The sequence below is a fragment of the Prorops nasuta genome, unplaced genomic scaffold (assembly GCF_024137725.1).
Source record: "Prorops nasuta isolate Cenicafe-Biocafe unplaced genomic scaffold, Cenicafe_Pnas_1.2 PNAS00014, whole genome shotgun sequence".
Taxonomy (NCBI): Eukaryota; Metazoa; Arthropoda; class Insecta; order Hymenoptera; family Bethylidae; genus Prorops; species Prorops nasuta.
Window position 1 is genome coordinate 200,536 of NW_027116811.1, and position 15,650 is coordinate 216,185.

At 35.3% G+C, this 15,650-nt stretch overlaps 2 protein-coding genes across 4 annotated transcripts in view; one reads left to right on the top strand and one right to left on the bottom strand.

Moving 5' to 3' along the window:
• VAChT (Vesicular acetylcholine transporter) overlaps positions 1-6,702 on the top strand; it is a 54,257-nt gene extending 47,555 nt beyond the window's left edge. For 2 of the 3 annotated variants that reach the window (XM_066735620.1, XM_066735618.1), the window contains 5 exons: positions 121-332; positions 467-589; positions 1,002-1,215; positions 1,759-1,956; positions 2,399-6,702. In XM_066735620.1, coding sequence (XP_066591717.1) covers positions 121-332; positions 467-589; positions 1,002-1,215; positions 1,759-1,956; positions 2,399-2,608 — 957 coding nt within the window. In that variant the 3' untranslated portion in view covers positions 2,609-6,702. The remainder of the gene's footprint in view (positions 1-120; positions 333-466; positions 590-1,001; positions 1,216-1,758; positions 1,957-2,398) is intronic. The other variant, XM_066735619.1, reaches the window with a different exon arrangement.
• Positions 6,703-8,040: 1,338 nt separating this feature from the next.
• On the bottom strand, positions 8,041-15,227 carry Mekk1 (mitogen-activated protein kinase kinase kinase 4). The gene is made up of 17 exons (XM_066735617.1): positions 14,889-15,227; positions 13,705-13,842; positions 13,331-13,613; positions 13,008-13,202; positions 12,735-12,925; positions 12,247-12,666; positions 11,938-12,186; positions 11,624-11,836; positions 11,105-11,521; positions 10,915-11,025; positions 10,683-10,842; positions 10,162-10,609; positions 9,743-10,102; positions 9,471-9,658; positions 9,099-9,390; positions 8,849-9,000; positions 8,041-8,769 (listed from the first exon to the last, which is right to left on the bottom strand). The coding sequence occupies exons 1-17, from the start codon at positions 14,990-14,992 to the stop codon at positions 8,590-8,592; spliced, it is 4,101 nt and encodes a 1,366-aa protein (XP_066591714.1). The 5' UTR covers positions 14,993-15,227; the 3' UTR covers positions 8,041-8,589.
• Between the last annotated feature and the right edge of the window lie 423 nt (positions 15,228-15,650).

A 15,650-nucleotide genomic window follows, 5' to 3' on the forward strand; every position in this document is an offset into this window, starting at 1 on the left:
TAGCATTAAAAAAACAATATCTTAATTGGTATTTTCCATTAACAAATACATATATGTATAGTAGTACACATAAAAAATATCGGTTTATAAAATCAAGCTGGAATGTTGAATCAATTACAGGACGGACTTTGGGGTTTGACCTACGAGCACTCAGTGGGGGAGGCACCAGCCATTTTCAATACTTTCGAGGAACTAACGGAGAAGGTGGACTCGATGCCCCCTCCGGAGGAGAATCAAGTCCCCTCGCATCTACCGGCTCCGGAAAAATTCGAGTGGAGGCTATCCGAGCAAAGCCTCAACGACATCAGGAATGCTACTGCAAGCTTCGATGCGTGAGTCGTTATTTTTTCTTGCTACAGTGATTTCGAAAGCTCCCACCCCCCCCCCCCCCCCCAATTAAAGGAATCCTATTCTATCCTCCCTAAACTTTAAGAGTATAATTACGTCGAAAAATTCATCGTTACAGATTGGTCGAAGACCTGGACCTTTGCGTCCTTTGGTTCAAGGATTACTCCAAGGAGTTTATCAAGTCTTGCAGGATCAGTCCTGATTCTTATATCCAGTTGGCTTTGCAGCTTACTTATTTTAGGTGAGATGTATATATATATATATGTGTGTTAAATTTATCGGTTTAGGAATTATAATATGCCGAGTTTTTATTAGTATATTATTAAAATTTGTTTGTATAAAAATTGTATATGCAAATGCTAGACTTTGAGATAAATGTAGTAAGGGTCGAGTTTTTTGTTTTTCTTATTTAGCTTTTGAAGGGCATAGACTTAGCTAAGAGTGAATGCTCGGTTAAACAGGTTGGCATTTTGATTGTTTCGAGTCGTCGGATTTATGTAAATTTTGTGGCCAGGAGCTGATGAGCGAAATTTTCTTTAGTGAATTTAAAAATGTATATATTTTATAGAATAGAATTGATTAAATTTGCATCATACGAGAGAAATAATATATTCTTAATTAATAAGACAACATTTCTTCGTTTTATGGTACAGGCTACATGGACAATTGGTAGCAACTTACGAAAGTGCTGGAATCCGAAGATTCGCCATGGGCAGAGTGGACGTGATAAGAGCAGCCAGCCCCGAAGCTCTGGCCTGGGCCAGAGCCATGTGCCAGGGTGACCCCGAGACCCACACTCCAGCCAATCTATCGCAGAGTAACGCTCAAGAGGATGGCACCAAAAGAGTTCAGTTCACCATTTACAGTGTAATCTACTATAATTCTCGCATTTCTCCTAATTGATCTCGTTTCAACATTCATGCAATTTTATGTCCTTCCCCTTTTATAACATCCCTTCTATCTCACTATATCAATGTGTGTTGTTCCCGCACAAAAAATATTATTATCGTAATACACTCTGGATAGAAATAATTATTAAAAAAATACTGTAACACGAGAGAAAAAAAAATCGTTGGTATCTTTAGCCTTACGATCTAATTCCCCACAAGAATTTTCCCTTTTTCTTTTCCCATCGTCACACAGGATTCACCCTCTTGCCTTTATTACACCGTGCGTCTCGCTTCCTCCCCCGGATCAGTCTACATCTTACCTCGTTGTTTCTCAACCTTCAAGTCATTCCCTATTGTAGCATCAGAGTCCATATTTCCCGATGCGAGTAAATAATGACAGATCTAATGGACATCTTGTATATAGAGTTATTCTTAACGTAATTTTTAAAGTACATATTTCTCTTATATACAAATATATTTATATATATATATATAAGACTAGAAATTGTCAATTTCACAGGAGGACAGAATCAGAGAATTGTTCCATTTGGCAGTACAGAGGCAGACAACCGAGATGAACGACAACATAAACGGTTGTGGTATAGATAATCACTTGATGGGCCTACGTTATTCAGCCAAAGAAATCGGCGAGATCCCGGAAATCTTCACGGACGAGGCCTTCGAGATCGTTAATCACTTTGGCCTCTCTACGTCACAAGTTAGTCCTATATATATTACTCTAAAAATTTCAAAAAAAATATAGAATATTTCTTGTTATTTTATTTTTAATCTAGTATCTCACAATTAAATCTATATATACATATTAATATATATATATACAAAATCGAGGTTGATATAGTACCAGCCTTTGGTTATTGAAGAAGGGGGGAGGGGCCAAAGTTAATAGTCCTTAATCGCTTTTCCATCAACGCGCAAACGCTATATTCGGCCTGTATCAAATTACTCACACCACTCTGTGCCAAAATTTCGTGTATAATTACTGCTCGATGATACGTTCCAAGGTTAAACTGTATATATATATATATATATATATATAGAGAGAGAGAGAGAGAGAGAGAGAGAGAGAAATCTGCCAGAAGATTCGAGGTGAAAATTGCAAGAATCTCCAGCAGCTTGAAGGACACGCATTGTTTTTTCAGGTAACCAGCAGGAACGATGCTATCATCGGTTACGGTCCAGTTGTTCCGGATGGCTACGGTTGTGCTTACAACATCAGGAAGAATGGCATAATTTTTTCAGTCTCCGCGTTTCACAGCGATGGCAGGACCAACGCTATGCAATTCGCGCAGACCATCGAGAGGTCGTTGCGAGATATGGCCGATATGCTGAAGAAGGACGTTCAACGATAACTCGGGGAACTTTGTTCTCCGGAAATCCTCCAATTATTTCATCGAGAAGATTGATGGTCTATGTAAAAAAAAGGATAATTGACAAGTTTGAATTAATTTATGCGAGAGAGATTATTGCAATGAAGCTTTATAAAAAGAAGAGATATTGTTACATGTATATTCGGGGGAAACGAAGAAATTGAATTCTATGAAATAGTTACGTCGTTTATATAGAGGTATAAGAGGATTATTGAATTTAACGTATAGATATATCTATTTAAATTAAAGGGTAATGACTCAAAGAGCAATGAATTTAATTATTTGGTTTCTTTGCGAAGAAAGATATTTATTTTCTTGAAAATCAATTTTAACTGTATATATATATATATTCGAGTAATTGACACTATGGGTAATATTGTTTAATCATTATTTGTTTTTTAACTATACAATTTTTTATTTGCACTTTTTAGACGAAATATTTCATAAACAAGTGTTTCGGAATTTGCTCGGCAGGTAATTAAAGGTTTTAATGAAAGCCAATGTTTTTAGCCTGTAACTTTGTCGTCTATTTATATAGTACTTAGAGCGAAAAAAACGTACAATTGGCGGCTCGAATTATACAAATTAATTCGTAATGGTCTGGGAAACCTTGTGTTTGTATAACGATGAAGAGGTGAGAATCATGAAGCAAAAAGTTTGCACAATTTTTATTGTCACGAATGGAGAAAATTCAGCGGTGATCGGATTAGATTTGTAAAAATTTTATTCGTTTCTAAAATTTTTTTTAATAGATGTATTATGTTTTTATTTTTTTATGCGCGTTATATATATATATATATATATATATATACCTTTCAACTTGACAGAAAATTCTCTATTTGCTGATATATACTTTTACAACATTACTGTGCACGCACTTGTTTACATATGACTGGAGGAAAAGCTGTTTGAAAAGTTGAAAAAATATTAAAGAATGTTCGATTTTTAAGCGATCGACTTGTATAGATTTGCGTAGACGGTCGTTCGATCGATTGAATTAATTTCGTGAATGTTGAGGATTTTGTTCGCATCCTGACTCGAAAGCTTTCTCTTTATCATTATCATTATTCATTTTACTTTTTAACTTGTTGAGATATTTTAAATGAAAATAACGTGAAAAATGAAGAAGCATACAATTTATACGAAAATAAAAGTCGTTAATTTTTTGTTTTCGTAATTTGATATCACTAGCAAATAGTTTATTTCTGTTAACTTTCCACTGCTTTGTTAAATCATCATCTAATTCATGTTTCATGAGTGGTCTCACTTTGATGGTAAATTTAATTCAGTTGCTTGACATTTTTGTGTTATTATTAAGGTATACAGGTCGAAAATTAATATTTTCTCAAAAGTAAGCAAAATAAAATGCAGAAAAAATAACCATCGCTTCTCCATGATAGAATGAAATTCAATGGCCACCGTGTATTTGATTCGAGATGAAAAATCCTGCCGAATGAACCGAACTGCCTGTTAGCTCTTATGTACTTGCCGTCGAGACACTACCGTGTCCCTTGATGTTGAAGAGGGAAGACTTTGAGCGAAATTATCAAGTGCATTGTTCATTAGAAGATTCTTTTTTTATCATTGGTGCACTGTTTGGTCAGTGCTATAAATTCAAGCTAAACGAATATACTATATTATGCACAGTTTGTAATTTAATATAAGAAAATTCTTCGAATTGCAAATGTAATAATTTTATTAATGAACACCAACATTTGTTTGTAATTTTTCTTACACTCTTTTGTCGGTGCAATAAATTCAAGCAAGACGAGTATACTATACTATGCGCAATTTGTAATAGGAAAAATTTCTTTGGATGGCAAATGTAAAGAATCTACTAATGAAAGAGTGGAACGATGGAAAGGAAAGCTACAGGAAGATATAAAAATTGTGGCCAATCGTTTTTATGATGGCGCCCGCACAGTAAACTCTTGTCCAATTTTTAGGATAGATCGACGATTCGTTGCATATTATAAATGGCCTGACGATCGTTGATAATAGCACTATCTGTCTATCGCGCTAATCTTCTACTCCCGTAAAAAAAAAAAAAAATGACAATTGTAAAACTCTATAATATACAAATGGTTCAGTCGTTTATAATCAACGCATCGACCCAGCTTGAAGACAAGTTTTACGTACGAATCGACACTTTCTTCTCGAGAAGAATTTTTAGGATAAATTCCTTCGCTAATTTTTCAATTTTAATTATACCATATATATATCGTTGTCATATACTTATTAGAATATTTTATATCACTCGTTTAATATTTCTGCATTGTTCCTATAAAATTGTACATTTTACATTATTTGTTTCGCTGATTGCTTTATGCAGGACATATTTACAGTGATCATTATAGCATCTCGATTATCATCAGGGTGAACAATGCTTAAAATATTTTACTATACCCGTTATTTGTCTCTTTACAGGGACAAATCTTTCGTTATCTATACATAATATATATTACATATTTTTAACACGTTGACACTTTCTCTTATCGACTATATTTTACATCATATCGATGACGTTTATTGATTTGTTCCTAATGATCATTTAAATTATTCTGTTTACATCTTTGTGATTTTTCGCGTAATATCGAAGCACGACTGTTTTGTGGAAAGTTACGTTTTTCGCGCGTTCAGAGATTCTATCCAAATATAATGTCTGTAATATATTGTTCAAGCTGTAACATCCTACGCAAATATTTTATGTTACAAGCTCGAATTACACCGAATTACAATTTTATATTTATTCGTGTAAAACTTTAAAATATTTTCTCGTTTTAATAAAAGGGCCGCCTGTTAAATAGTGCGTAGCATAACGTGTATAGGATTATATGGTGCTAACCCGAAATCTCTAGATCGAAGAAAACTCGTAATAGATATATATATATAAGTCTAGTTTAAAAAAGAAAAAAACTTTTATTCAATTAAAAATATCCTCTCGACGATCAACCTATTATCCTAACGAAATGTCTACCCAATAAGTTAAAATAGAAATCACATAAATCTAAAAAAATAATTATCCTTTAAATTCTCCACTCTATCTACGATTTTCGAGTTGGCACGAATTAACCGTACATCCCATAATTTGTTGAATAGATTATTAGCTTTAAAAGCCAGTTCAGAGATATTCAAAGTTTAAAACAACATGCATGCTTGTATCGCATGGCAAAAATATCACTATTGTAAGTTGAAAATTATATAAGTCTGCGAGAAATGCTACAACGCGAGATCTCTCGAATTGTTAAACGACACAAAAGGATTATTATCGTATAGCATGCTGATATATAGTTGAATGTACAAATATAGTATATATATATATATATCTCGTGGGTGGAGTCTGACAAGAAATTTATCACAGTCATTGTATGACGCGATTGCTATTGTCATGTTATATTTTATTTTTCATTGTATTTATTGATATATCGGAAGAAGAAATATATATATATATATATAGGATTGGCACTTGAAAAAGAACCTAGATAATAAAAATATATTTATCTGTCTTTTTAATTATAATTAAAATATATAAAAGACATCTCCACTTTGTATGCATATATATAATATAAATATAAATACAACTTTTTGAAAATTACTTTGCATTTGCAATAGAAGGGCATATATACAAAAGTGATATTTCTCATAGTCACGAGATAAATGAATTCTTAAGTTTCGATTCTAGGATTTTTCAAGTGTCTCATCCTCCAAAAAATATAAATTTATAGTATATTAATATATTGCTTATTATTATATAATAAATATATCGTTAGTTGTGTGCATCGTGAATCACCGATGGATAATGAAGTGAAAAAATTTCGTGGTCGCCCATTAGAAATATATATCGAAGAAAGTATATATTCTATAAGTATATTAGATTTAAGGCGCACGCACGGAAACCTATTAGTTTTAAGACAAAAACGTTACGTAATGATAATATGATATAAAATAAATAATATCGCGAAGCTATTGTGATCGCAATCTTGCGGCCAAGAATATCACGCGCATATCAGGCGAAAGCCAATGTAGTGGTAAAGATTGATCCGAATATACAATATATATATATATATATATATATATAATTAATTAATAATATACTCGTGAATTAAATATATAAGGTCATGCACCAAAAATATGTATAAATAAAGCGATGCAAAATTATGATTTCATTACAATTTAATTTAAAGCTATACGAACAACACTGTCGCTGATTTTTTATGCTCCTAATATAGAAAATGTTGTATTCACGCTCTCTGTTCCATTAAAATATATATTCAAGGAAAGTACCAGTGTGTATAGTTTTAATTAATATGCGGATGTTATAGCGTAGAATATTAATATTGATTTTGTTCAATCGTTATGCTATTAAATGGAATGCGCTATTTTGTCATGTGCAAATGTAGTGATAGCCTCCTGTAATATTAAACACTATACATATATAGCTAGTTCTGTCCACTTTGCTAGCTACTTTCGTACGTTAAGCAGTCCTAAACGTTAAGTGAATAAGTAAACTCGACTTTCTGTTTATACGGAAAGTATACACAGCATACCTCCGTAAAAATCTTATTAAAATTACAAGTATGTTGTATTGTGTGTGTACGTTTCCTTATGCAAAGGTAAACTCTATTATGACACCACCAGTGAACGTCTATTTATTTCATTCCACTACTCCTTGATAAATAATTAATATCGGCCGAAAACGAAGCGTGGGAGAATTGACATTTTACACGTTGCCTTAGATATACTGATTTCGAACCGTGGTCAACGTACAGGGAGAAAATATTAAAGTTAATTTTACCGTGTGAATCCAGAGTTCCACTGAAACAACTCTGCATTCCCAGGTAAAATACTTTAATTTCAGCAGCATTTACAATGTCGTACAGTAATTTTGAATATAATTTCTTCGAAAAAATCAAAGTTATACAATTTGCAGAAAACCAAATTAATAAGTAATGTCTACATTTCATATATTACTGAATTGTACAGGAAAAATAGTCATTTTTACTGTATATCACTGTAATTTTTACTGAAGTGTATAAGAAAAATTGTCCTTTTTAAAACATTAAAGAGTTAAAAAATCATTTTTGCTGTATAGTACCGTAAAACTTCGTGAAGCTAAACAGTAAACGTACTTGTCTTCACATGTATCTCTTGATCCCAATAGGACAAATGACATAAATCGCCCTGTGACGCGTAATTTCAAAATTCTGTATACGTTACAATTATTACATTCAACCCTAAGTGTGGTATGTGACACCAAATTTGCGTCCAATATAAAGGTCCATCACCTTCTGGTGTGTGGATTTTGAATACTCACCAGTAACTGCTAAACACGTTAAATCATGATATTTCTTTGATAATTTTTCTTAGAATAAAAATAATATTTACAGTTAGATATGAATAAACTGATATAAACACGTATTTCAATCTATTTATATTTCTTCAAAATAGAATATACATTCCAGTTAACAATTAGTATTGCTTTCTATGCGAAGCTACGATAATTTAGTAATTTCTTTCGTACGTATATGTATAAACAAACATCTTCGTGAGCTGCAAATAATTTTGTATAAATAGTAAAATATCGTATGTATTAAGTGAAATCGAATAATGATGTATTGTCGCGAATATTAGCATTCGTTCCCCTTTGGGAATTTATATGTGTATGTTTTTTAAACTTACTTTTCATTACATTTTCCTTAAAAATGAATTTCTTGCTATTTAAGCGCATTAAGTTTTGGTTGAAAAACCTTACACTTTAGTATATTCTTTCAATCTCTGATCATCCTTGAGTACTACAGGAATACACTACAATTATTGATATATAGTCCTAAATACACTAATTCGAAACTCGGTTGATTACACACTAGAAAACAATGAGTACAAAGCGTTTTGTGACTCTGAATAGTATAACTACAAAGTACTCTTAAAAAAATAGTCATCTTTACATAATCCTATTACACAAGCTATGCTCTTGTAATGGTTAAATCCGCATTCACGTCTTCGTAAGCTTGAGCGAAAGGTAGCGTAAGTAACATATTCGCTGTCAACCTCTTCTTAGGATCGTGTTGTAAGCATTTCCTTACAAGGTCAATGCCCTCGACGGAAAGACTTTTTGGTATTGCAGGACTTTCCCCCATGCCAACCTTAAGAAACGAGTAAAAGTTCTTTAAAATTTTGACCTATAATAACGAACGATTCACAGATATTTCTCTAGATAAATACCTTAAACATTATTTGGTAGTTTGAATCATATTCTGACCAAGGTCTTCGTCCACTAGTCATTTCAATTACACAGCAGCCAACGGACCAAATATCTGCTGCTCTACCATGACCACCAGATTCTGTCTTCATAAAAACTTCCGGTGCCATGTACGCTATACAAGAATCGTTTTTGTTACTAATGATCTGATTTTAATATATCGTTTGTACCGTACATTATAATCGTTTTAATGTATAAATGTTTAATATTTACCCTGTGTACCAACAAAACCTTGAAGCTCCCCAGGCATAGTTGTGTGTGCTTTTATTTGTACTGCACTCCCAAAATCACCAAGCTTCAAGCAATTACCTTCATCGGTTAGAAAAATATTGGCAGTTTTAATATCTCTGTGAACTACTCCGTTGGAATGTAAAGCTGCTACTGCTGAAAGAAGCTGGTGGGTGTATTTTCTCACCAATGACTCTGGCAAACCATTGCCACTTCCAGCTATCAAACTTTCCAAAGTGCCTTCGGCACAAAATTCCATAAAGATCAACATTTCTTCCTAAAAAGAAAACATAACAAGCAACATGCATTAAAGATGGCTCGTTCCATCTTCTTAGACTGTATTGTTTCAGGACTTACTCGATGAATCTCTAATCCATAATATCGTACTAGATGTTTGTGTTGGATACCCTCGAATATTTGCAGTTCTTCGGCAACTCTTCTAATAGCTCTGTGATCTCCAGGCTGTAATTGTACCTCCTTCATGGCTAATAATTCACCAGTTTGATTGTTCACAGCTGTATAAACTTTACCAAATCTACCTTGACCTGCAAATTGAAATAGAAAATCTTGAGTTCAGTCAAAATTACAATTTTTCTTAATTTATGGATTGCTCGCCGAAAAAGTCGTACCTATCTTAATTCCTCTTTGCCAAGTAAAATTAACTTGACGTACTTTAATACGTATTCGATCAACGCCTTTTCTATCCGTAACTTGGCCGATAAGCTCACGGCTCTTCAGTCTCTCATCGATTTTTCGATCCAGCTTTCTAATAGCCTTAATTATGTGATCATTCTTAGAATAGCCTCGTTCAGGCAAGTTCAAGGTTATGAGAATAGATCCGTCAACCTGATTAGATGGTTTCCTATGGTTTACGTGAATTTCTGGAGATTTAATGCTCTCCCTAGCTTTCTGAGAATGACTCAAACTGGCCGCTCGATTCCTGGCATGAGAGGGTGAGGATGCCCTTGATCTGGGCAATCTTCTATGACCTAAACAAAAAAATTGTTCAGCGCTTGATGAGAGAAAATGGTAATAAAAAGAAGCAAACCTTCGGACTCTATTCCCGAAGACGCCGATCCAACGACGTAAGAGATACATCGATCCATGCACGTTTTTAATTCCTCGAATTCCTGATCCGTCAAGTGTTTAGTGTAATGGGGCTCGCATACAGTTATCAGAAAATCTAATCCTTGATTTGCCCATCTAGGTCTACAGCCTCTGCCTCGCTCGCAACGTGTTCTGACAAATTTCATCCACAACAAAGCGAAAGACACCAAGCCCCTAGCTAGTATGGCCTTTTCGTCCTGAGAAAATAGTTTACAAATTTCTTTGTGATACTCGAAGCCCATTCTGTAAGCTTGATGAAGTATCTCTCTGATCCTAGACCTCATGGTAGAAATATCAAACTCGATGTTGGGCTCCTCAGCTTCGTCGACGTCCTTTTGGAATTCTTCTATCACTATGGTTATTCGATGACGTAGCTCCAAAACTACTTCCTGTGTGTAATTAGAATAAAAATTTACATGAAAAAACACACTGAAGTGAAGAATGTTCAAGGACGATGCATACCTTCAGAGACATCACAGCATTATCTAATTCCTCGTTCGAGGCTGGCCACTTTTCGATATCTCGTTTCAAACACTTGGCAAGGGTGATGATCTTAACAGCTTTCTCACGAGCTTCTACAAACATTCCTTGCAATTCTCGACCCACGTACATCAAATGAAATCTGTAAGAAACAACGTTGAACAATTAATTTTGGCTACTTGCGTGAAATACCTGGCTCTAAAACTCCTCTTACTTATTTGGACAGTCTTCGCGATCCCCCGCAGTTTCCATATTCTCCTTAATTTCTTTAGGTCTCTCCACGAGAAACTCCTTCACTTGCTTAATCATCATCCGTCCGATTTCACTAAACAAAAAGAAAAAAAAAACTTCAAGGTCAACTGCTAAAATGAATATTAACACTATTAAAATGGAATTAACTTAACCAAAATTTCACTCCAGCAATTTTATATCCATCCACTATGTTTCCAGCAATAGATTTTACGAAAATCCATTCGTCCATGATGAGATTCTTATGGAAACTATCGTGTTGCACCATTTCTACCCACTGCTGCAGATAATCTAAATAAACTTGGAAGACTGCTTTGAGACTCTGGTCGAATTCCTTGACATCTTCTTCGCAGTAACACTCGCAACTGGCATTATCGACCATCATAGCTGCACGCGAATGCTCTTCAAATCTGTCGCGGTGGATGCAAGCGATTCTGATGCCTTCGCGAAGTTCCCTCATCAATTGTCGAACCGACAGTGGACTTGGCTGCTCGGGCTTCTGCTCCAGCCTCATCCTCAAAAATTCATGAACCACGTCTAACGGTACTTTTGACAAGAATAGAAAAGCTGCTCTGAAAAGCAATTGATAATACTACATAGCATATAATATAAAATTCGGTAAAAATGGTGCAATTAGATTTAACTATGATCTATCCCTGAGCCAGTTAGAGTACCTATAAGATGGAAGATTTAACTGATCCGCTTCACTGCTCCAAATACCATAACGCCTCAGTTCCTGATCCCCTTCGTACTCTTCGCTATTGACGCAATCCGTCTCCTTTTCGAGAGTGAGTCTCGCCTTCCTAAGTACCGAGGTATGCAGTCTCTCAAGGAAATTTAAGCTTTTACTCAATCCCCTCGTTTTCAACACATCTTCGATGTATTTTCTAATAGCAAACAATAGAGAGAGTAAGTAAGAGTTTCAAATTCATAACAATGGTATTACCAATTTGAACAAATATAAGGTTATTTATAAAACAAGCTTCACCTGTAAGTTAATCTATCGAACTCAACTAAGTAACAGTCGAGTCTCTCAGGTTTCTCATCCTCCATGCCGGAAAACGATGAATCCGGAGTGGATGGCCACGATTGGCCAAAGGACAGGCCACCGATCGAAGAATTATTACTATTGTTACTGTCTGATGGGCTCGAACTGTCATCCTGATGACAGGCTTCAAATCTAACAATGATTTGCCTTGGCTGCTCCAATGAGTCTACCGTGTCCGAAGTGCGTGAGCTAAAATCAAATTTCACCTTAGTGCTCTTCGTCCGACTCTTTGTCGATAGAACTTTGTACCTTACGATACCAGAATCCGTAGACTCATCGTTCTTTTTTTTAGCATGCAGCATCATTAGCAATTTCCCTACTATCTGCAATTTTAATCTATGATGCTTTGTCATATTGTACCAGAGGCACATGGCCTTGACTCGTCCTGTGAATTCCGGACTCTTGTAAAGTGGATAATTAGCAGCAAAAGCTTGGGACGAGGGGTAAAGAGCTTCGGCAGCCTCCAATCTAGTCAGTAGTCCTTCGACTTGCTTCAGAGCTTCTCCCTGAGCTCTGGCGCATGCTCGACAGTACATCGAAAGACATCCCGGACAAACTGTCAAATCGATAAATGGATTTAAACTTTGATTACTCGTGTTATCAATTCCGCTATCGTTCGATGTGGCTGAGTTCCCACCACTGTCGCTCGAACTAGCATTAGGATCGTATCTACGGAAGATTATTACTATTATTATTATTACTATTATTATCGCATCCACAACGATATTATAGTATACCTATACTGAATGATTTCCGTAAGCAAGGCACCGATAGCTTCTCGCTGCTTGCAGAGATACTCGTCCTGTGACACAGGACTTCGCTCTGCATGATAAGCTTGCAATTCCAGCCAAATCAAATCCTTCACCTCGTTTTGCCATCGCGTTTCCTCGTGACTCATCTGACGACGACAATTTTTCTCAGTACTCCCCTGCGAATTACATTTATCCATTATTATCACATACATACACTATATAAACAGAGATACAAAATCAATTAACGCGAATTGCTACCAATCGAATGATGAAGGAAAAGGTCTCATAAAAAATTTCTCTGTCCTTGAGACTCTGAGTTCTGGGCGACTGTACCACGGATTCTTCCTCCTCCGTCGAAATAGACTTCCTTTCAGCCACTTGAGCCTCGGATTTTTTTTCCTCAACGTCCACCGGCTTGGATCGTAGACACCTGAATCTATTCCTAGTCTCGACCTACGAAATAAACGCGCAAAATTATATCTTCCTCCACGGACTAAATTTTCATTCGTTAATATTTGTAAAAATCCTTTCATAAGTATTTTCTGTGGTTTTTTACGTATATATAAATAACAATCAGGAACCTTGAAATGATTAGGAGTGGAAGCTGCGAAATTCTCTGATCTTTCTGCGTAATTATACGCAGCATCCAAGTCGAGTTTTAAATCCCGCTCGTTTCCTCTCAATAATTTCAAACTCCTCTTATGGCTCTTCCTGATACCCTCTTTCGCCACCTCATCCTTAGCCTCGTTTTCTCGATCCTTATCGGCTTTATCGCACATTTCATTGAAAATTATCGTGTCCAACGTGTTTCGACGACACATAGTTGCCTTTGTACGATTTTCTTTATCGGATGTTCGCCAGTCACTGCAAAATAAAGAAAAAAATATTTTTGTTATTTCGAAAAATTCACGACGAGGATGAGTGAATCGAGAATAAATTATGCGAGTTTTTTTACCCTCCGCTCATTCTCTGCTTGATTTGTTTCTTTTTACGATTCAGGCGTGTCCTGGGTGGTGTCTGTCCGTACATGTCCGTCATCTCTTGTATCGACTCCTCGAATTCATTGGTTGGACTAATACAGAGATCCTTTCGTCTATAAAATTTCAAATTTTCTTACATTATTTTTATATAACAAATTGCCGGCTTCTCCCTATGTAAGGTGTAAACAAATAAAATTTTGACGATTCGAAAAAGACTATATACATATATATTGTTAATTTTGACTAATCAACAAATTACGAGAAACTCCAGGGTAAGGTCAAAGCAAAAATTAAAATACTTCGATCCAATCCGGACATGCACGAGTTATTTAATCTTAATCCGAATTATTAAACGAATAATACTCTTACGTATTAAATATTTTCTTGGACTCGAGGCATAAGCTGGATTATTAATACATAACCGTATCATTGTTAATTATTAAAGAGAAGAGACGATATAACTTGTGCAGAGCTTGAGAATAAATATAGCTGCGCTGTGTTGTGCCAGAAATGTTTATCATAAGAAATATTAAGATTCAATACGATCGTCGAATTTCCAAAATGGATCGTGCCTTGGTTATATAGTAGCTAGAAAAGAATTACTTTATTTGCTAATTTATATGGCAGAATAATGACTTATCGTTCGATTCGAGGGAGGCGTTCGATAAGCATTATAGTTAATATTGTATATATACATATTATGATCAAACATCATAACCGCGCAAAGTTATTATTTACGATATTTTTAACCAATATCACAAGCGTTAAGACTCGTAAAGACGAGGATACTCCACTTTTCAACGTATTTCCAGGAAAACTCAGTGTACTTCATAGTTCATATCATTTGCAATGAATCTTTGCGAGTTTGATAATCAGTATTTACACAGTAGCTGGAATGGTAGTTATTAGCTATACAATAAATGGCTTAACGTCGCTCAGTTTGGAGCGACGAATAAAATTCAACTACAGTCAGGAAATGTATAGAAATCTGGCACTGTCATGCTATTGTTTAAAAAGTATCTGTCACAAAGCCAATATTCACATGAATCTTGCATTGATTGGCAAGCGCGGCAACGTACCCGGCTCTAATTCTCCGAATTTTCTCCCCAGAAGTAATTATAGTTTCATAAACAGTAAATTTAGCCGCAGGCTCTCTCACCTGTAATTTTCAACATCATCCTCGGACTGGTCAGAAACAGCAATGTCAATGTTATCCTCGATTTCGTCACTATGCTTACTACTACCGAAAAACATTATTTGCATGGGTAACTGAAACTAACACGACGCACGACTAACGCACGCACACAGCGGCACAGCCCACACTCTCTCTTTCTCTCTTTCTTTCTCCCCCCTCTTCGCACTCGCTCACTCAACTCTACTTACCCCCTGTAAATATACCCGGTCTGTATACAATATCATTCACTATTGACAAACCACCTACGGAACCGACATCATTCTGAAATGAATTTTTCTTCATGAAGACTGTGTAAAAGAGATACGAAGATGTGCAGCCCTCTCATAAATTCCTAAGGTAATCACGTGTGTTGGTGTTTCCGTCCGTATGTACCTTCGCATCTCTCGCGCATACATATAATTCTCATCTTTCGTCAGGTAGGGTAGGGTGAGAGTTGTCCAACATTTTTGTACTCGAACGTCTCGAACGAATGTCTCTCTATATATTTTGTTTCTATGGTCGAATATGACGTCAAACCTACAGACGAATTGCCCACCACATCACGAGGGCAATGAATAATACATATACTTCATACCATACACATTCGCGTCTCACGAAACAAAATGATTTCATGAAAAACTGCTCATGTTTTAGCTTCAATTTTAAACAGCTTCTGTATAGTTTACAATACACTGATACTTATTACACTATAATAATATTTATAAAGAAAATTAAAGTTTAGTTAAC